The sequence below is a fragment of the Aythya marila genome (assembly GCF_965140915.1).
Source record: "Aythya marila genome assembly, chromosome: 29".
Taxonomy (NCBI): Eukaryota; Metazoa; Chordata; class Aves; order Anseriformes; family Anatidae; genus Aythya; species Aythya marila.
In genome coordinates this window covers 20,682-40,648 of record NC_139070.1, presented here as the reverse complement: position 1 = coordinate 40,648, position 19,967 = coordinate 20,682, and the positions used below count along the sequence as shown (strand labels likewise).

The 19,967-nt window shown below is 38.6% G+C and overlaps 1 protein-coding gene across 1 annotated transcript in view; it reads right to left on the bottom strand.

Moving 5' to 3' along the window:
* LOC309888576 (GTPase-activating Rap/Ran-GAP domain-like protein 3) overlaps positions 1-19,018 on the bottom strand; it is a gene marked incomplete at both ends in the record, with an annotated part of 34,932 nt that extends 15,914 nt beyond the window's left edge. Inside the window, 11 exons of the mRNA XM_082780992.1 lie at positions 357-489; positions 914-1,032; positions 2,129-2,236; positions 3,856-3,922; positions 5,895-6,047; positions 6,362-6,540; positions 7,265-7,381; positions 10,993-11,091; positions 11,802-11,913; positions 12,883-12,957; positions 18,803-19,018. Coding sequence (XP_082637118.1) covers positions 357-489; positions 914-1,032; positions 2,129-2,236; positions 3,856-3,922; positions 5,895-6,047; positions 6,362-6,540; positions 7,265-7,381; positions 10,993-11,091; positions 11,802-11,913; positions 12,883-12,957; positions 18,803-19,018 — 1,378 coding nt within the window. The remainder of the gene's footprint in view (positions 1-356; positions 490-913; positions 1,033-2,128; positions 2,237-3,855; positions 3,923-5,894; positions 6,048-6,361; positions 6,541-7,264; positions 7,382-10,992; positions 11,092-11,801; positions 11,914-12,882; positions 12,958-18,802) is intronic.
* Between the last annotated feature and the right edge of the window lie 949 nt (positions 19,019-19,967).

Below are 19,967 nucleotides of genomic sequence, written 5' to 3'. Positions count from 1 at the left end.
TAGCTATCGATAGTTTAGCTGTTCATAAATGAAAGGAATGGCATATGTGAAGTCTGAAAGTTTTCCCACAATTTTATACCTCTTTTTGCTTTATAGTCTTGGCCATATTGCCAAAGACTCATTAAGGTAGTGAAGCTTAATTCTTCCCCTCCTACAGACATGATTTCTTCAAAAAAGAGCTGCTGAGCATTCAGAAGAGATACTATGGGGCAAAAGCTCAGCCAGGTGTTTCAGATCTCTGGATAAGGTTTCCATCTTCCAGACTCTCAGCCATGAAAACAAAATCTTTTAACAGATTGATTTCATTTTACTAAAGATAATAATCAAAGCTTCAAGCAGCCTGGAAACCATGTTACCTTCTGAAGAACAAAGAGGACATTCTGGTATTTCATAAGCCGTCGGTGCTTGAGGAGAACTTGAACTCATTTCCTTAGAACTGCTATGAGATGATCCCCTTACTGCAGCAGTAGCTTTAAAATAAATATCTGACTGAAATCACAAAGAACTCATCATTAGTACAGCAAAACTTTCTTAAACACTTGCTGAAGAAGAGCTTAAATGTTTGTCCACTATGTTCTATTGCCACTGTTGCTGTATTGCTGCTAAGTTAACTACAGCTGGCCACAGAAAGGCTATCTCACTGTAAATGGGGAGAACTTCTGTGATGTTCAGAAGAGCATTTGCCCTGTAAATAATCAAATGCTTCAGCTCTGCATTACTGCAAGCAATAAAGGACAGTTAGATCAATTCTAATTCTCACTGTACTCACTACAAGCTAAGAGCACACAAATTAACAGTTAATGCAAATCAGAAAATGTGTCAGTTTTGGTTTGGTTTGGGCTTCAGCAACTCTTTATGTGAATTAGGTCCCAACACCTCACAAATAGTCAAACATGCTTTTCTCGTGTCTTACCCTTGATGCTACAAGCTGAAGCTCAGGCACAACTACTGTGTGGACTAAGTTTCCACTCACCACTAATCGGATCTCAATGGAATCAGTAGTGAAGGCAAGGATAGAAGGGAAAGCACAGACTGCAATGAAACAAAAATTATTTTGCAAGGAAGAATGATTAATATAAATGTTTCTCAGATGCTCCCTGAAAACAATTCTTGAGTATCTGACCTACTCTGGTATCTCCCTTTCCTATGACAAGATTTGTCTACTGTACTGATGGACATTCAGATACAAGCCTGAAGAAAACTTCACTCTCCATGCCTGGCAGAATATAAACTGAATGGAAAATAAAAAACAGAAAAAAGAGAAAGGAAAAAAAAAAGTTAATCAGAGGAAAAACTTGGCCCCAAAGCTCCACTTATTAAAGATACCATATGCAGAATCTTAGCTGAAGTGGCATCATGAATGCAATGTTTAGAGAATCACAGAATCATCTAGGTTGGAAAAAACCTTCAAGTCCAACAATCAACCTGACCTACCAAGTTCCATCATTATATCCCTTGGTGTTGCAGGAAGCACGGCTGAAAGCATGACAGACACCAGTAGAGTCAGGTCATGCTCCATTTTATTGCCCGAATAGCCTAACTTTTATAGTGAACTTAACAGGGGTGGATAGTGTTTCACACAAAATTATTGGTCAAAAGCACTCAGACAAACAACTACAAGAAAACAACCCCACCTGCAAGAAAACAACCCCTCTTGTGATTAGCAGTCCCGTAGACCTTGTCCTTGAAGCCAGAGGCTGGTAACAATATTTTTCTAAATTCCTCAATTGGGCGGTGTGGGAACACTGTCATGGGAACTTGTCATAGTTGCCCTGGTAGCTTGGTTTGCTCAGCTGCAGCAAGCCATGGGATTTTTGCTGTTTCAAAAAATCCTTCAATACCTTGGTGTTGTGTCAACACCTCTCCAGGGATAGGGATTCCACCACTTCCCTGGGCAGTCCATTCTAATGGTTAACCACCCTCTCCATGAAGAAATTCTTATTTATAGGAGTTTATTAACCCATATTTATTAAATTTTATTATATTAAAAATAGATTTATGTATGTTAAATTATTTTTAATTTTATATTTATTCTTATATATTCCTAGCACACATGCTGCAATTCCACCAACAGCCAAGTGCAAGCCTAAACAGTAATGAAAAAAGGGTAAAAGAGGTATGTTCTTACCAACAGCATAAGAAACTTGATTCCAGCTAAAGTGAAAGTCGTAAGCCGATGACTGGACGAGTGGAGAACCTCCATTAAAAGGATACACCTTTCTATATTGGCAAACATCTGTAACAAAAAAAGGAAAAAAAGAAACCTCCAATATCTTACAGCACAAATGACAAACACCAACATTATAGGTAGATTTTACAGAAGTGTGGATAATACACAGATAAATAACAAACACTTATGTAGAAGTCCCTCTATATCTAAACAGACCATAAGGGAAATGTGCTTCCTTTGTGAATACATTTACAAGATACAAATAGTAGAGCTACATTTTAATAACTTGTCAGATTTCACAAAGTAAGTATTGTTCTGTTTCAGCAATCATCAGCTCCTTACTTTCTATGGATAGAGGAATAGTTAAGAACATTTCTGAAAGTGATGTAAGCAGAGCTGTACCCCTCTGACTGTAAGAACTACCCTTCAAGCAGCCACATACTAGCACAGTTTGTGTTCTTTGAGGATTGTAATACACATGGGATACTACAGATACCAAGATTTCATTAATCATAACTTGTGAATCTACTACTTCTCTATTTTTAGGTAAAATCCTTTTTTTTTCTTTTTTTTTTCTGTAATTGGTGTCCTTAAACTTAAACTACCTTTATATCCACAAGTGTAAAAAAAAGGTCTTGTTTGAAATCCAAACTTAGAACACTGTCAAATCATGTGTTTTCATACTTGTTCCATGATGATACTTTCATAACTGTAAAACTGTCACAAGACCAAAAAAGGTTTCGCTGTGACAGGGCCCTACAAATAGGGATTCAAGTTGCTGCAACCCTGTGCAACAGGCTTTAGGATCTTAGGATCAACCAAGTTTGTTAGCTTTGGCTCTGTGACGAGCCTACTAGAGTAGGACTGATTCTGCACAGAAGTACAGGTTTGGGAATTCACACTACTCTGTCTCAGACCTTTTAGTTCTGAAGCAGTACTGAGTGAACCAGAACTAGGTAGGATTTGTTAAACTACCGAAACCAATGAGGCCTCACAGAGCATACAAAGATACACTTTAGAGACTTTTTCCCTGGGGTACCAATCTAACGGCCAATGCTAGAATACATAGATGTATTTATCCTGTTTCCATCAATGCTCTCTTTGGAAAGGCAAATAGGACATGCCATCTGAAACAGAAAGTTGTGCTTTGTCCTTCAGCATCACCTCATAAAGGACGTTTCATACTCATAACTTTGATTTTCCTGAGGACTGAAAGCAAAACTACATGTGTACAGCACGGAAGAGCATATGCATATTAAACCCAAGGCCGTTTTATAAAAAGAGATTAAGAGAATTACAATTTTAAAATGTGCCAGCACAAAGAAGTGTGCAGAAGGAAAGAAAGCACAATGACAGAATGGGAAAGCACAAAGAAGAAAAGGGGTGGAATACTAATTTGTACATGTCCTAGAAACACCCAATGTGAGACTAGGCAAAGAATAATATAGATCTGAAGAAATAGGACTTTTGTGAGTAAGATGGTAATGTCTGTCCAATTACACACACCACAATAAAACAGTACTTCCATTTCTAGTCCTTCTAATATGCACTTAAATTGAAAAAAAAAATGTATTTTGAAATACTTTCCATGAAACACCGAAACTTTAAAATACAGATCTAAACTCCAATGAAGAAAGAATTACATGTTGAGATATTATCATTTCCAGTCTTCCCTAACTACTTACAGTTATAACATAACAGTAGGCCAGCTTCACCATCTTCATATACATCAATAGCTGCAACAAAATTTACTTGCAATGATAATAGGAAAGGGTAATGATCAGGCAGATAGGATACTGATGTTACTATGACCAGGTTTTGACTAAGAAGCAATCAAATCAGTTGGTGCACAATTACAGATAAAAGAAAAAAAAAAAACAAAAAACTATTTCTTTTTTGTGATTCATTTTCAGGATGCCGATAGGATGGAAATCAATTTCTTTTGTATTCAATGCTGTATTTCAGTAATGCATATTCAATTTTGTACCTTCAGTATAAATACATACCTACAGTATAAAATGATACAAACATACCTAACTTACTTGACAATATAAATTTGGGGAAACTGAGTTATTTCAGGGTAGCTTTGAATTAACATGCTATGATAAAAATAGCAATTCTTTCCAAAAAGTGAAATCTAAAAAGCTCGACTGAAAATCATGACTAGCAGAAAGATCAAAAGTGCCAATTACTGGATCAAAACCACTAACAGGTACGTTGATTGACGTGGATGTACTTCAAGAATTACTGAATAAGCTGAATTTAGAAACTGAGAACCACTGCTGGATAAACTAAAATGTTTTTTGCATAGCATAGGCTACTTATATTCTCATACTTTAATCCTGTATTTGTCTTTTACAGTTAAATTAAAAGAAAAACAAGACACCCATAAGTAGTAGTATATACATTCAGAAAAGGAGACCTCCCTGATGAAACACTTAAGACTGGATTAGACAAATGTCTCCTAGACCACACTATTTGCTACTTGGGCAGGGCTGGAGATTGACTTCATGAACTTCATGGCTTTCCTTTGTGCAATAAAGTAGGTGTTCTCTTGATTTAAGACAAATATAAGGCAAGAACTGTTAAACAGACCTGGAAGCTTATACATATCAATAAAAACACATTTTGACCCATCCTTTGTAGCAACTGAAAGACATTTCTGCTTTGTGACCTGTGGAAATAATTTGGTAACCAATTTCAACAACACAAAAATCACTGGCACAGATCTAATTAACTTCCTGCTTTGTCTGTGTTCTCAAAGGAAATAAGGGTTACTGGGGAAGAGAACAGAGGGGGGCGATTCTTGACTGTCCACATTCTTTAATTGTATTTCCTTCTTAATCCAGATTAAAATAGATTCCCATTGCTGTGGAGAATCTTAACACTGCATTGCCAATGCTAGGAGTACCAACCCTCTTCATCATCAAATCTGAATAAAAACACAGATGATTTAAAAAAAAAATCAACAAGAAGCATCAAATCAAAAGAGACATCCCTTATACCATTATGAGCAGAGAAGTCAACAGAACACAAGAGTAACCCTGCAAAAGGTTCTTCTTTTTTTTTTTTTTTTTTAAATTACGCTTAAAGCTATACATTCACATCCATATTAAGAAATTATTGAAATTATTTGATTTTCAAAATGCTGAAGATCATTATCTTCCCAGCAACAGGAAACATTTGAACCCTTTTCCAAAAATCAGGATGTTTACTTAAATCCCAACCCTATGTCCCAGTTAGTAAGATACAGTTAATGTATTACTTGGCTGGGCAGCAGTTTAGAACTAAGAGATATACACAAATATTTCAGTTTTAGTACATGCAAATAGGCAAATCTGAATAAGGTAATGGTGGCCAAAACCTGAAATTATTTTGCTGCAACCTCCTAAAGAATAAAACACTGAGACCATGAAGAAAAGACAAAAATCAAAATATTGACTAAGGAAGGAGAAAAAATGGCTTTGCATTTATACTGACAACAATATTCCAGAGCTTGAAACACAGGCTCTTTCCTAATATGTCATACCTTATAACTACCTCTCTTAGGAGTGATTATTATCACACATTCCAAAAGGAAAAAATGCCTCAGAGTACTCTAAAGTAGAAGTTAAAAAAGTGAAAAGTAAAGGAGAAGAGAGGATCTCCGTAAATGCTGCTCCCAGGAGGTCAGCACAGCATGGACCAATTCTGCTAGAAAATAGTTTAAATGCTAGAAATTTACTTTGTTTGCTTCAACATGATGCAGTCTATAGGACTCCCCAATACTTTCATTAACTAAATCAAACTGATGCTGATACTCCACACAGATCATATCGTCACTGTCTCCAGTAGGTCCATCCACCAGTGTCATAACCACTGGAGGGTGGTTATGACACTGGTGGCAGAAAGGCATATTTCCTATGAGATAAATAATAGTATTATTCTCTTTTTCAGGCTCTTAGTGTGAATATTGCATTACTCCATGAATTTACAAGGATGTAATCTAAGCAGAGAAGCATGATACAGAACAAGATGACAATTTAAGAAGTCTGAAATATTTCTTTGGCATATCAATGATGGATCTCCATCGTATTGCTTCTCACTTACATCTGTCTGGAGGTTCCAGACGATAAAATGCATGCTCTTTGCCTTTTTCCTCCACTAGCTGAGTGCTGCCCAGTCTGTAAAAGTGATTAGTGATTAGATTACACATACCCAGATGTACTGGAACTCGTCTACTGGAGATTCAGGTAATGACGGCAGAGAGCTGCTGGTTAAACTGTTGCATGGATTGTATTTCTTTGTGATGAGAAGTAGTTTGTTCCGAATAGCCACAACAATCCTCAGTTCACTGCCATGGTGAGTATTAATGGCATACAAATGGCAGCCTAAGAAAAAAAAAAACAATTTAGGTTGTAAGTATTTGGGGTAAAGACTGTTTTTTTTTTTTTATTTTTAAATTTTTGTTCTGTATTTGTATGATGGTTAGTACAATGGGTATCTGATACCTGAGCACCACACAATTACAAACATCCCAACAGGATAATATTAAATTCTAGAAAAAGACAAAAGGCAGTAAGTCTTTTGAAAACTATTTCCCCCCTTACTCCTTTTGCAAGTAAAAGAGTAAATATATGTTTTTTTCTTTACTATTCTGCAGTTTCCAGCTTTCCAAGGAAGCTTGATGCTGAATATCGGAAAATGTTTACATCTACTAAAATAATCTGCAATACCCAAACTATTCTAAGCATTACTAATTAAAAAAAGATTTGCCATTGTTCTTCTACCTCACAGTGACCTTTATTTCAGTCTTACATCCATGCGTAATTTTTCTTACGCCCCTCAATCCTGAAAGCAACATATCTGTTTTTCACCAGAGCTTTTCATCAGCAGTGATTGCCAAGTAACATGGTATTTTTTTACCAAGTTCTCAAATGATAGGCTGGACTGTACCCTATGTTATTTTCACACATAAGCTTAAAGTTTGAATTAACTGTCCAGAGATAAAACTAAAGGTGAAAACCTACAACAGCCTCAAGGGAGCTAATAAACCCTGGCAACTACTGGCACAATACCACAGTGGACACTTTTAATACAAGATAATAAAGCTACCTTTTGTTCTCTCCAATTTATTTTCTCTGCAGTCATATTTGCTTCTTATCATCTGCTTTGTTTCTATATCTTTTTGGACAGCACTCAATCTGAAGACAAGGAGACGAGAGTCTTTTCCTGAAGATGGAGAAAGTCAGGAAACAGCAAATTAGAAAAAGACAGTGGTGGTTTGAAATTAATACTTCCAAAGAGACGAATCACCTAACAGACAGCATTGCCATAAAAGCAAAGTTAAACAATTTTGCTTCTCTGAGTGTAAGCAGCAATGTGACAGGAAGACTGCTTGTGAACTCTATCTAGACTCTACAGTTCTAGTAAGCAATCCTTTCAGTTCACTAGCAGAGTTTCCCATCAGATGGTGCTGCGGCAATAAATAATAGGAGCCTCAAAACAGTGAAACCTACACTGCTAAAAGACGGTGAAAATACGACAGATACAAACTAAAGGCAAGGGAAGAAGGGTTAACTTTAAATTCTGGAACCATCCAGCCTAGCAGCTGATACCTGGATCCTTAACAGAGTCTGAAAACCTTTCGGATGCTGACTGGTTTTGCTTATCAGTTCTTCAAAGTTAGGCAAGTTAGGTTCAAGGCATATTCCAACTGCAAAAATAGCACAGCATCCACCACCACAGCTAAATGTTTTTTTCCACAAAGATAGACATAAGTGGAATACACAACTCCGAAATTTAAAATAAATAAATAAATAAATGATACACTACTATTTGCAGTTGGAAATAAGCTATTGTTAAGATTAGTTTCTTAACTAAAAGCCAAGTTTCTTAAAATGCAAGTAAAACAAGATTTTCTGACAAAAGTATACTCTCTTACTAGTCTAGCTGGTATAGCTGGAAACATAAGCACGCTTTCTTAATATACATGTATAGTCAGTGTGGATCCAACCGTAAATACAAAAGCAAGATCACATGTGCTGCCTTCAATTCTGATAATAGATAAACATGAATCAGGGCAGCTTCTGGAACCTTTATGACCTTCTTTTCCCATAGAAAGTGTAAGAGAAAAGAAGATGCAATGTTTCCTTAAGTCCACCACAACTTGAAACACTGATCAACCAGCAAATTCTTACTGTCAACACCGATAAAAGGAAAATGAAATATATGCAATCTCTCTCTTTTCAAGAACGTACATACAAGAATGCGTGCCTCCATGAATGAGTTCATGGAGGAAGAATGGCAAGCAAAATTCACCCTTTTGAAAGGAAGGCTAGAAAGCATAAGCTAAATCAAATGTTCAAGAACAGCGTTACTACTCATTAATTCAGCTCTGTCTCTTTGTCAGGTGTGTCCTATAGGATGCATCCTAGAGATTGCACTCCTCAATGTGTTCCTCTTTCAGGATACTAGTTGTTTTGCAAATGTCCCAAATAACCCCACTGCGGTGTTACATCTGTGGCTGCTCATGAAACTGACTATCATCCAAGCTTTTCTTTGGTGTCGTTTTTTTTAAGAGAGTTTTTCTTCACCTCCTACAGACTTGATTATTCCAAGTGAAGGAGCTCTTCTTCCTTCCCCCTCACCATGTCTAGGTGTTTCACAAAATAAGTTGTAGCAAAAAAATAAACAAACATGTTTGGAGGACAAAGTGGATCCACTTCTATAACTCATCTCTCATTACTAAGACAAATTTAATCAACATTAGAAAAGAGAGCACTGCTACCAAAGCAATTTCTGCATCTGTCATTAATACCAGATGTATTGTTGGTGCCTGAAATACCCCCTTCTTTTGGTATGCTGACCTGAAAAATCTCAGTGATAGCATTATCTTCAGTTCTAGTTTCACTGTTAACATTTCCTTTCTCTCAGAAATGCAGAGGGTACTAGAAAGCAGTAGAAACAGGATTTTCTTCTGAAATGAGCTACCTTAAAGTGATCTCAAACCTGGTTGTTAGAACTGAGTGCTGGATAATACCACATTCTATGGGAACATTTTCATAACACAAACATCAGTCTTTCTGCTTGAGTCTTAAAATACCAGTTCTACATCGATGCACTTGAAGTACATCAGAAGGACGCATTTAAAGTACATACAAAGTTAACCTTTTAATATATTATTGTATCCTAAAAACCCATATAGTCTTTAATACCAATTTGTACACCCAATATAAGATTGCTTTTACCCATCTAACATTTAACTAGACTAAGGCATAGTCTGAAAATAAAGGGCAATGATAACTTCCACTCCAGATCTCAGTTTCACTATGGTATACAAATACAAAACAAGAGGCAAGGATACTAGCAAGAACAAAAGACCTTTCTCTCCTCTAAATGATTCAGAAAGCACCCACAACAGCATTCAAAAATCTCTTCAACTTTTTACACAAAAACTCTTTATCAAAATATGCTTGAAGCATCATGAATTGATGCCAGTAATGCCTAATCCTGTTACCTCAAAATGGCTTGTAACATCTCTCTCTTCAGGTTTAACCAATCATCACAGTGTTTTGACTATTAAATGCAATTATCTATTCTAGAAGTTTCATAAACTAAGCTTCAGATACAACTACCCTTTTCAGATCTTCAAAAATGTCACCCACCCGCCAGGTGTCTTCAGAGATGACTGCAAATGCTTCTCAGGTAATCTCAGCTGGTTCTGCAAGGGTTCCAGGATGAATTTCATCAGGTCCAGCCAAAATGGGCAACTCCCAATGATATGAAAGGAACCACATTTTACCCTTAGCTTGGGTAAATGTCACTTCAGCTAATATTGAGCAAACAGACATAATGTGGTAAAAAACAATAAAACAACCAGATTTCTAATTATTTTATCTGTGTTACACATACAGATCCTGTTCTTGCACTGTCCGTATTCACTTCACAGACTTTTGGGTAAAAAGTACCTAACTGAAAAAGTGCATATTTTAGGGACATTTAATCCTTTTGAAATGAGGGTAAAAAAAAAAAATAAAAAATTGTTTGGACAGACGGGTTTTAAGTTTTTTTTTTTTTTTTTTTTTTTTTTTTTTTTTTTTTTTATACCAGAATATTCAAGAGAATATAATCTATAGCACTAGAATGTGGTTACACATCACAGAACAAAAACCAATAACACATTTGGTAGAACAGTGACAGCATAAGTAATTTCCTCCACATTTTTGTACAACTGAACAAACACATTATTCAGCTAGGGAGATTTCCAGAGTGTTGAGTTCTAAGAGTAGCTGGAGACCATCTATATACTGGTGGATGACAAATCTGACATGCACCAGTAATGTCTACCTTCAGCCCAGAAAGTTAATCATATCCTGTGCTGCACAAAAAGAAGTGTGGCCTAGAAGGTCGAGGGAAGTGATACTCCCCCACTCCACACTGCCCCTGTAAGACACAACCTGGAGTACTGTGTTCAGCTCAGGTGCCCCCAGCACAAGAAGGACATGGACCTGTTAAAGTGGATCCAGAGAAGGGTCACAAAAATGATAAGAGGGCTGGAACACCTACAAGAAAGTAGTGGAAAGATCTGAAAAAGAGAACAATAAACTCAGAGCTCAAAAACCTAATTACAATAATTAAGAATAGCTATGTGATGTGACAAAAGGTGATTATATAAATCTAGTGCTGTGGGAATTAAAATTCTACAGCATGCTTCCAAGTTAAAAAACAAAAACAACTCTTAAAGAAAAGCACCTAAGGCATTCCCTTCTACTGGTATGTCTGCCAAATAAACAGTTAAACAGACATTCAAATAAGAACCAAATAACAACGACCTCTCCTACCTTCGTCTGTTCGGGCAATCAAAAGATCCAGAGCTTCCAACACATGCATCTGCTTTATTTGGAGAGTTTTATCAAATACTTGAACTGATGGCTGATCATCTAAAAAAGAAAACACACATATTTCTTTAAAATTCTGCTAAAATTTGGTAGTCAATGGTTCTGAACTATTTCTTTCTAATAAAATAAGTCTTGTTTTTTCTCACGAAAATGAAACATTCTGCACAAAGCTCGTATGTATGCTGCAGCATCATAACCAGTACTTCCTTATAGGAGTGTTTTATCATTGCCATGGATGAAATTATGCAACTGAAGCCTGAAAGGGACCTTTGTTTTGAATTCTGAAAATTTTCACTGATAACTAACTTCATTCCCTTAGTCCCAATGGCCTTATGTGGCACACAGAAGATAAGAGGTCAAACTAGTAAAAGCACTGCTATGGAAGAAACAGGCTTTCATCACCACATAAGCCTTGTGCTTCATGTTCATTAGTATCATCCAGGGCTAAAAAATCCAGACGCTCCTTGAGTTTGGGTTTGACTTCATAAATCTTTTCAGATGGCCAAGATAACAGCATCTGAAATAACAAAACATTCAGAAATCTGCACAAAAATTGGCTCCAAATAAGAATTCTGATGCAGAGAAAAAATCTGCAGCTAGATTACATAAATGTAATAGATTCACTTGGATTGGTACTCTCCTTGCAGGTGAGGACTTACCAATTACCTAAACAGAGCTTATGAACATTTATTTTGAAGAAAATGGTCAGATACATAAATAATTGACACAAGAACACAGCATCATTTACTAACCATCAATTAACAAGATGCCAGCATCTGTAGAAACCAGCAAGGACTGGCCCCAGGAATCTGCACAGACAACTTCATGAGGAAAATTACTGCAGAAAGATTGGGACTCCCAAGGCTATGATGTAACATAAGGGATGCATATTAATTATACTAAGAAATACTGACCATATAGACACGAATGAGATAAGACAGTGACATGTAAGAACACGTAAATACTTTTGGCAGGGTACATTTCTTAAAAGTATATTTTTTGAATTTGAAATAACAAAATCTAATTAATTTTCTTGCAGAGAAATACTCTCCCTACCAATTGGATTTGGAGACTAATAAGTATGATACACTCTTGGAACACTGGAATTAAAACCCAAGCAGCTGATATTCAGTGCAACCCTGGAAATTTCTTATTAAACAATTAAAATACAGACTTAAAATATATGCACCACCATGCATATACAGTTTGATTTCATTTCATGGTTCATTTGTGATATTTAGACATGGTACTGCTAAAACTACTTTTCCCCCAAATTGTTCTTTTGTCATGTGTTCTCTGTACTTACCTCCTAAGTTCTGTCCCCTCTCCCCTCTCTTCTCTAATATTAAGTATTAAGCTGCAGTCTGAAATTCTACAAGCACTTCTGAAGCTTCTATATATAAGATGCACCTAGAAAAGTGTAATTTACATTTTTCACTCCTATGCCTTGTAAAAAAAATGTAGTTACAGGAAATAAAAACACAACTAAATTTTGCTTTAAACTTGATAAAGATGTTAAAATAATCAAAAGATGATTGGTTATGGAAAATATATATATATTTTTTTTTTTCCATGAAATATGCTCAGATATAAAAATATCCAGACTTGCATTAGCATGAGAAGTACTACTACCTTCAGGCTCATCCTTTATTCATTTGCTATGGGCTGAAGAATCACTTTAACACACTATACGTTACAACTTTGCTGCTATAGTATCTAATCAGAAAAGTAAATAAACAATATATACAACTGATATACAGTGCCATGCTCAATTGAATTTAGTGGTTTTTTTTTTTTTTTTTGAACTCTCCTTACACAAATGGGTTCACTCACCTCCTTTTTACAGAAGCTGGTGGTTGCCAGGGTAGGTGATGTATCCCCTTTCACAGTGGTTTTCAATTTCAGCGCCTAATACAAACAGGTATTTTAATTAAATTAAGCTTTTGTCACTAATATATAACCTAAAGCCTAAGAAGAAAGGACAACTTAGGATGACAAAGTAGTTTACAGCTTGGAATTGCTATTACAGTTATTAAGAAAGAAGAATTATCTATACCCTGAAGAAAGACTGCACTGATCACTATGGAGCTGCAGCCAAAGCCTACATAGCTTATAAAAAAAATGGAAGCTCAAAATATGAAGTGTCCAACATAGTAATCAACAAAACGACAGAATGAAATCATAGAATGGCTTGGGTTGGAAGGGACCTCAAAGATCATCCAGTTCCAACCACCCTGCCATAGGCAGGGACACCACTCACTAGATCAGGTTGCTCAGGGCCTTGTCCAATCTGGTCTTGAACCAAGGATGAGGCATTCACAACTTCTCTGGGCAACCTGTTCCAGTGCCTTGCCACCCTCCAAGTTTCCTCCTAACCTCTAATCTAAATCTCACCTCTTTTAGTTTAAAGCCATTCCCCCTTATCCTGTCTTTATCTGATTAAGAATAGTTGTTCCCCATCTTTTTTTTTTATGTCCCCTTTAAGTACTGCAAGGTTGCAATGGGGTCACCCCGGAGCCTTCTCTTCTGTAGGTTGAAAAGCCCCAGCTCTCTTAGCCTTTCTTCATAGGAGAAGTGTTCCATCCCCTTGAGCACTTTTGTAGCCCCCCTCTGGACCCGCTCTTAAAAGATAAACATCCTTCTTGTTCTGGGGGGCCCAGACCTGGACACACGACTTCAAGTGGGGCCTTAGAAGGGCAGAATAGGGGGAGACAATCCCCTCCCTTAACCTGCTGGCCATTGTTGCGAGGACATTTGTTGTCGACGGAAGGAAGACACAGACGCTCAATATGAGTGATCAGTGAACTTCGATTTATTGGATAGCTCAGTCGTCTTTTATCTAATTCAATATTATTAGCTCATACATATTGTAAAAGCTAAGCTCATGATTGGTTAATGCATTTCTCTATTCTATCAGCTAGTTTCCCACCAAAATAACACAGTTAGTACTTTCCCAGCATACCAACAGATATCATGTTCTTGTACCTGAAACCTCCCTGAAACCTCCCTAAAACCTCCCAGAACTTACATTCCTTCCCAGGCCGCATTTACGTATTTTCTCAGGCTTATTTACGTACTTTCTCAGGCTCATTTGAGCTGTGTTCGATACTTTGTTAGCTCGCGGCCTCCTAGCTGTGCAATGTTCACATGGCCTACTTCGCTTAACCATTCCTCCACAATTCCCCCGTTTTTATTTTGGGCTACAAACACCTTCTCTGTGAGTTGTTCTAATTTCCTAGATAAGCAGCTAAAGACTACCCGTGCAGCAATTATAATCAATACAATTATAAGCAAAAGGCGAAGTCCCTCTTTGACTAAGTTAAAAACCCATCCCCCTACATTTCCAAAGACAGATTTAAGCCAATCATCAAACCAATTATTTTGTATTGTAATTTTTTGTGTATGATCCCTTAACCATTTTAATTGATTGTGAATTGATTGCCCATGATCAGAGAGATTAAAGCAACACATTCCTTCTACATCTTCACACCCATGTCCTTGAGCTAATAACAAGAAATCAATAGCGGCCCTATTTTGTAATACAGCATGTCTTATGCTCTCCATATCTTGCGACATTTCAGAAAGAACTTGTGTTGTTACATTTGATTGTTTAACAGCCCAACAAGCAAGCTTATTAATGTTAGTCAAAGCATGTGCAGTTCCCACACCAGGCACTAAAGAAGCAAAGAATCTTCCTGCTGGGCCCCACAGTTGTACCCCATCATTACAGTCAGAACCCAAAGTTTTTAATTCTCGTTTAATTCTTCTGCTCCCTGTCGAGTTCTGCCATGAGTGCAAATCTGGAACGAAAAGTGTGAGTTGTCCTAGGTAACACGGACCCCCAAAAGCACTAGCTGGTATTCCTTGCCATGCACGGTCCCCACCGATTAAAAACATACCAGGTGGCAAAGCTTTGGCCTGACTTTGAAACCAGATCGAATTGGTGTCACCTATTCCATACGCCACAAATGGTACACTAATGTTACCGGTGTTGTTCCATCCACAGTAATGTCCATTGGCCTCAAATCCAAGGGTCCTCGATGTTATGTTGGTCCAGTGCGTTTTATTTTGTTTCCCTTCATGGAGTACAAAGCACGTTTGTGTCCAGTTACTACTGCTATTCCCTACTACCACAGACCCCAGGAGATCCAGTTCTTGAGGGTCCCATGGCAATGAGTTATTAAGAGCTTGCAGGGCAGCAACTACTCCATCCGAGACGTTAGCAGAAAGGGATCTACTGAGTAGAGTAACACTGGCAGAATATGGTGCTAACATTTCACTCAGTTCCTTTGGATCCCCTATTGGGACCCCAAATAAGCATGTTCTAAAAGGATCAGATGCAGAAGCAAGAAACAGACAAAATGAACTTTGTCCGGTTTCATTAGCCCAGGTGACCCACATATTCTGCTGAGGGTCAATCTTCCCTAAGATGGCAGTACCATGTCCAGCCATTATTATAACTGATAGCATAATCAAAGTCCCTTGTTCTGTTACTTCAGCCATGATCGTTGTCATCCTCTTCTTTCTTCGATGGCTGGCTTTACACACCGACTAGGCACCCAGGTCGGACCTGTAGGGGAAGAGATACATACATAACCTCGTCCCACATAAATCACATCAGCAGGCCCTAACCATTGCCCTGTTTTCATATCTCTGTACAATACTCTCATAGCACATTTATTATCATTTTCAGATTTAGTATAATGACGTGCTACAGGTGGTTCGTCATGTTCCCCAAAAACACACAAATGATTCAGAACAAATAGAGTCTTGTCCACCCTTTCTCTAACATCAATAATGTCTTTAAACCTTTCTAAATATTGTTTAACTGTTCCATTAGCCCTTTCCACAATAGCCTGACCAGTTGGTGAATGTGGAATACCAGTAATATGTTTAATGTCCCATAGTTCCATGAATCGCTTGAGTGGCCCACTAACATAGGCTGGACCATTATCAGTCTTTATAGTCTGTGGTACTCCCATTACTGCAAAACAACTGGCAAGATGACGTCGTACATCCCGAACTTTTTCCCCAGGCTGCGGTGTAGCCCAGATCATGTGACTATAAGTGTCTATTGTTACATGCAGATATTTCAATCGTCCAAATGCTGGAACATGAGTGACATCCATTTGCCACACTTCATTGGCTTTAAGCCCTCTTGGGTTTGTCCCGACTCCAAGTCCCACCCCTGAGTTATAATTACTACATATTGGACAAGCTTTTACTATCGCTTGTGCATCAGCTCTAGACAGTTTGTAAGCCCGCGCAAGTCCCTTAGCATTCTGGTGAAAAATAGCATGAGCCTCCCGAGCTCTGCAGAAGGGAGATAATGGCGCTTCAGTGGCTGGAGCGGCAACTAATTTATCCGCCCGAGCATTGCCTTCTCCCAGTCCTTCCACCCATTGGTGACTTCGTATATGTATCACCGCATAGGATTTGCTTCTCTGCGCTATAGCAAGCTGTAAGCTAGTTAATAGTTCTGCAAGGCGTTCGTTTTTTACATCTCTTAAGGCAGAGTCCTCTATACGATTAGCTATACCTACTACATACAGAGAATCAGATACTACATTTAAAGGGGCATCTTTCCATTTTATAAATGTCCATACAACTGCATAGAGCTCTAATGTCTGTAATGAATCGTTGTCCTGGCCCTTTAAAATTTGATGTTGCCAGCCTTGTTCGTCTTTCCATGTTATTGCAGCAGACTTGGAGCGCTTCCCAGCGTCCGTGAAAACAGTTACTGCATCTGCTAACGGAGAATCCGACCGCTTGGGCTGGGTTATCCATGCTTGGTTTTCCATCCATGACAATATAGTTGATTGTAATGTCTTTGCCACTATTGTGGCGCCATCCTGTAATAATGCAGCTTGTAGTTTTTCAGAATTCTGTATGTACCATTCCAAGTCACCTGGCTTTATTGGTACCCAGATTGTACTTGGCGGAACTCCGTCTATTTGTAGTATCCGATTTCTTCCTTTCTTTATTAATTCTGACAGCGTGTCAATTTTTTCTTGAATTGTTCTTCGGGGTTGCAATGGGGGAGCTATCCACTCCAATACCACAGTTTCCATTTCCTTTTCCCCCGTTTTTATTTTTTGCTGTGTGATAGCACCCATCAAGTGTTGTGGACCACACAAAACAGTAAAATCCAGTGGCCTGTCAGGTATGCGTCGATGCGTGACACGCGTTGTGATCAATGATGCAATTTGTTGTAATATTTCCGACTGTTGTTCTGATAATGTCACCTTTGCGGCAGGATCAGTTCCTTTTAATAAAGGTCGAAGGGAATTCAACAGTTCATTTGGAATTCCGACCACTGGCCTAATCCACTGTAAATCTCCCAGCAGTTTTTGAGCATCATTGAGAGTTGTGATGTTCGATTGGATAGTAAGTTTCTGAGGCTGAATAGTAGAATCTGTGATTTTCCACCCTAAGTACTTCCAAGGGCTTGTCTCCTGAATTTTTTCTGGTGCAATTACCAGTCCCATTTGTTTAAGAGCAACTGCCAGGGCATTTTTCTGTTGTAAGGAAAATATCTCCTTCTGGGCTAGCAAAATATCGTCCATGTAATGGTAAATAATCGTTTTTGGCTATGCACGGCGAATTGGTTGAAGTGCTGCATCAACATAGAGCTGACATAACGTAGGTGAATTACGCATGCCCTGAGGTAACACAGTCCATTCAAATCTCTGATATGGTCCTTCACGATTTATAGCAGGAAGTGTAAAAGCAAACCTCTGTTTATCATTGTCATGTAATGCAATTGTAAAAAAGCAGTCTTTGAGATCCACAATTAGTAATTTCCACCCTTCTGGTATCATAGCAGGATTAGGTAATCCAGGTTGCAGTGCTCCCATAGCACACATCTGATTATTAACTGCTCGTAAGTCATGTAGCAAACGGTATTTCCCTGATTTTTTGGGAATCACAAAAATCGGAGTATTCCAAGGGCTTGTTGACAGTCTCAGATGCCCTTGTTGATACTGTTCCTGTACTAATTTATGAGCATGTAAAAGACTTTCCCGTTTCAGTGGCCACTGCTCAACCCATACAGGTTCATCAGTTTTCCATTTAAGTGGGATCGGGAAAGTCCAAGCAATGGCCACACCTAAAAATTTTGATGATCTGTCGTGAGAACTGCTCCCATTTGGGCAAGGATGTCTCGCCCTACCAGCGCTTGTACTCCTTCAGGTAGTGATAAGATGGAGACACTGCATTGTACCACCTTATCACCTATTGTCCATTGTAGCACTGGTGATCGACGAGCAAGAGTCATGCCTCCTACTCCCGAAACTGTGGCATTAGACTCAAATGTAGGCCAATGTGAGGGCCAATCCTTTGTGCTGATTATAGATACATCAGCACCAGTGTCCAACAATGCCTCAATCTGTATTTTCTCATCCTTTAAACACACAGTGACTTTTTGTCGTGGTCTGTGTCGCATACCAAGTGTCAATAAAGCCACTTTTCCCGTGGAGCCAAATGCTCCCAGTCCTCGATCCTTTGCAGATTCCGATGCTAATGATTCAGCAAGATGAGGCAATGGGATTAACTGTGCTATTTTTGTGCCCTTCGGCACATGAATTGGAGGAAACATTGCAGAAACCATAATTTGTATTTCCCCAAAGTAATCCTTGTCAATAAGTCCAGTTAATATTTGTAATCCATTCATGGTGGCAGACGATCTCCCTATTAACAAAGCTCCCACAGGTTCCTTATTAACAATAACTGGTCCAATAAGTCCTGTTTTTACCCTGGAGGGTCTCGAATCCAATAAAGTCACATCGACTGCGGTTGCCAAATCCAGGCCGAGGCTCCCTCTGGTGGCTGGTCGGAGAAAAAAGGATTCGTCGCAGTTGGTGCTGGTGCTGTTGCCGTCGCTGCCGTTGTCGTAAAAGCCACTTTTTGTGTCGTCGCGGGGCGGCTCCTCCCGCTGCTCCGGCCGTTTCCCGACGCATTTCGGCGGCATGCTGAAGTGCTGTGAGTATTTGTTTGACAATTCTGGCACCACACAGATTCTATTTTGCAGTCCCGTCTAATGTGTCCCGCAATACCACATCGAAAGCAACGATATTGCGGTGTCGATACTCGGCTAATAGGACGTCCACCGGGGGTTTGCAAAGGAGCAAGGGCTGCAAACACTTTTGACTGTTCTTTCATGTTATCACCTAATTGTTTTACTGCTTCTACTAACATAGTCTGTGGACCTACAGGTACCTGAGACATTCTTTCCAATCCTTCCTCTATTGTCCAAGTACTAGGTAACGTAACTAATATACTACGAGTTGAAGGGTTACAATTTTGGAGTGCACATTGCTTTAGTATAGTGCCTTTAAGATAATCGGGAACTCCCGCTGCTTGTATCGCATTTGCTACCCGATCGATAAACAATCCGAATGGTTCCTCTCTGCCCTGTTTAATTCCCATGTAGGACGGCATTCCCCCTGGCTCTCTAATTTGTTCTAATGCCCTTCTGGCTAGATTCATTGATACCTTAGCTTTGTCTGGTCCCAAGAGTGCCTGCGCCTCTGTTCTAAAATATGGTCCCATACCCAGTAATTCGTCTAATGTAACACCATACAAGGGATCCCCAGGCGCGCGTATTATCGCTACCTCTTCTTGACAGATACCGTGCCAATATGCATTAAACAAAAGTTGTTGATGCTGTGTCAAGATTAGTTTCATTATGCTACGAATATCTCCTGGGAGCAAAATATTTGTCCCCCAAATATAATCTAACATTTGACGAGTAGGTTCTCCCTTTAATCCAGACTCATTTACTGTAGATCGTAATTGTGTTAATAATTTCCAATCTAAATTAGTCAACTGAGCCTGTACATTTCCCTGTGCATCTGGAGGTGAATACACCACCGGATAGGCTGTTGTTATTTGTGCTGCTACTTCAAGATTCCCTTCCT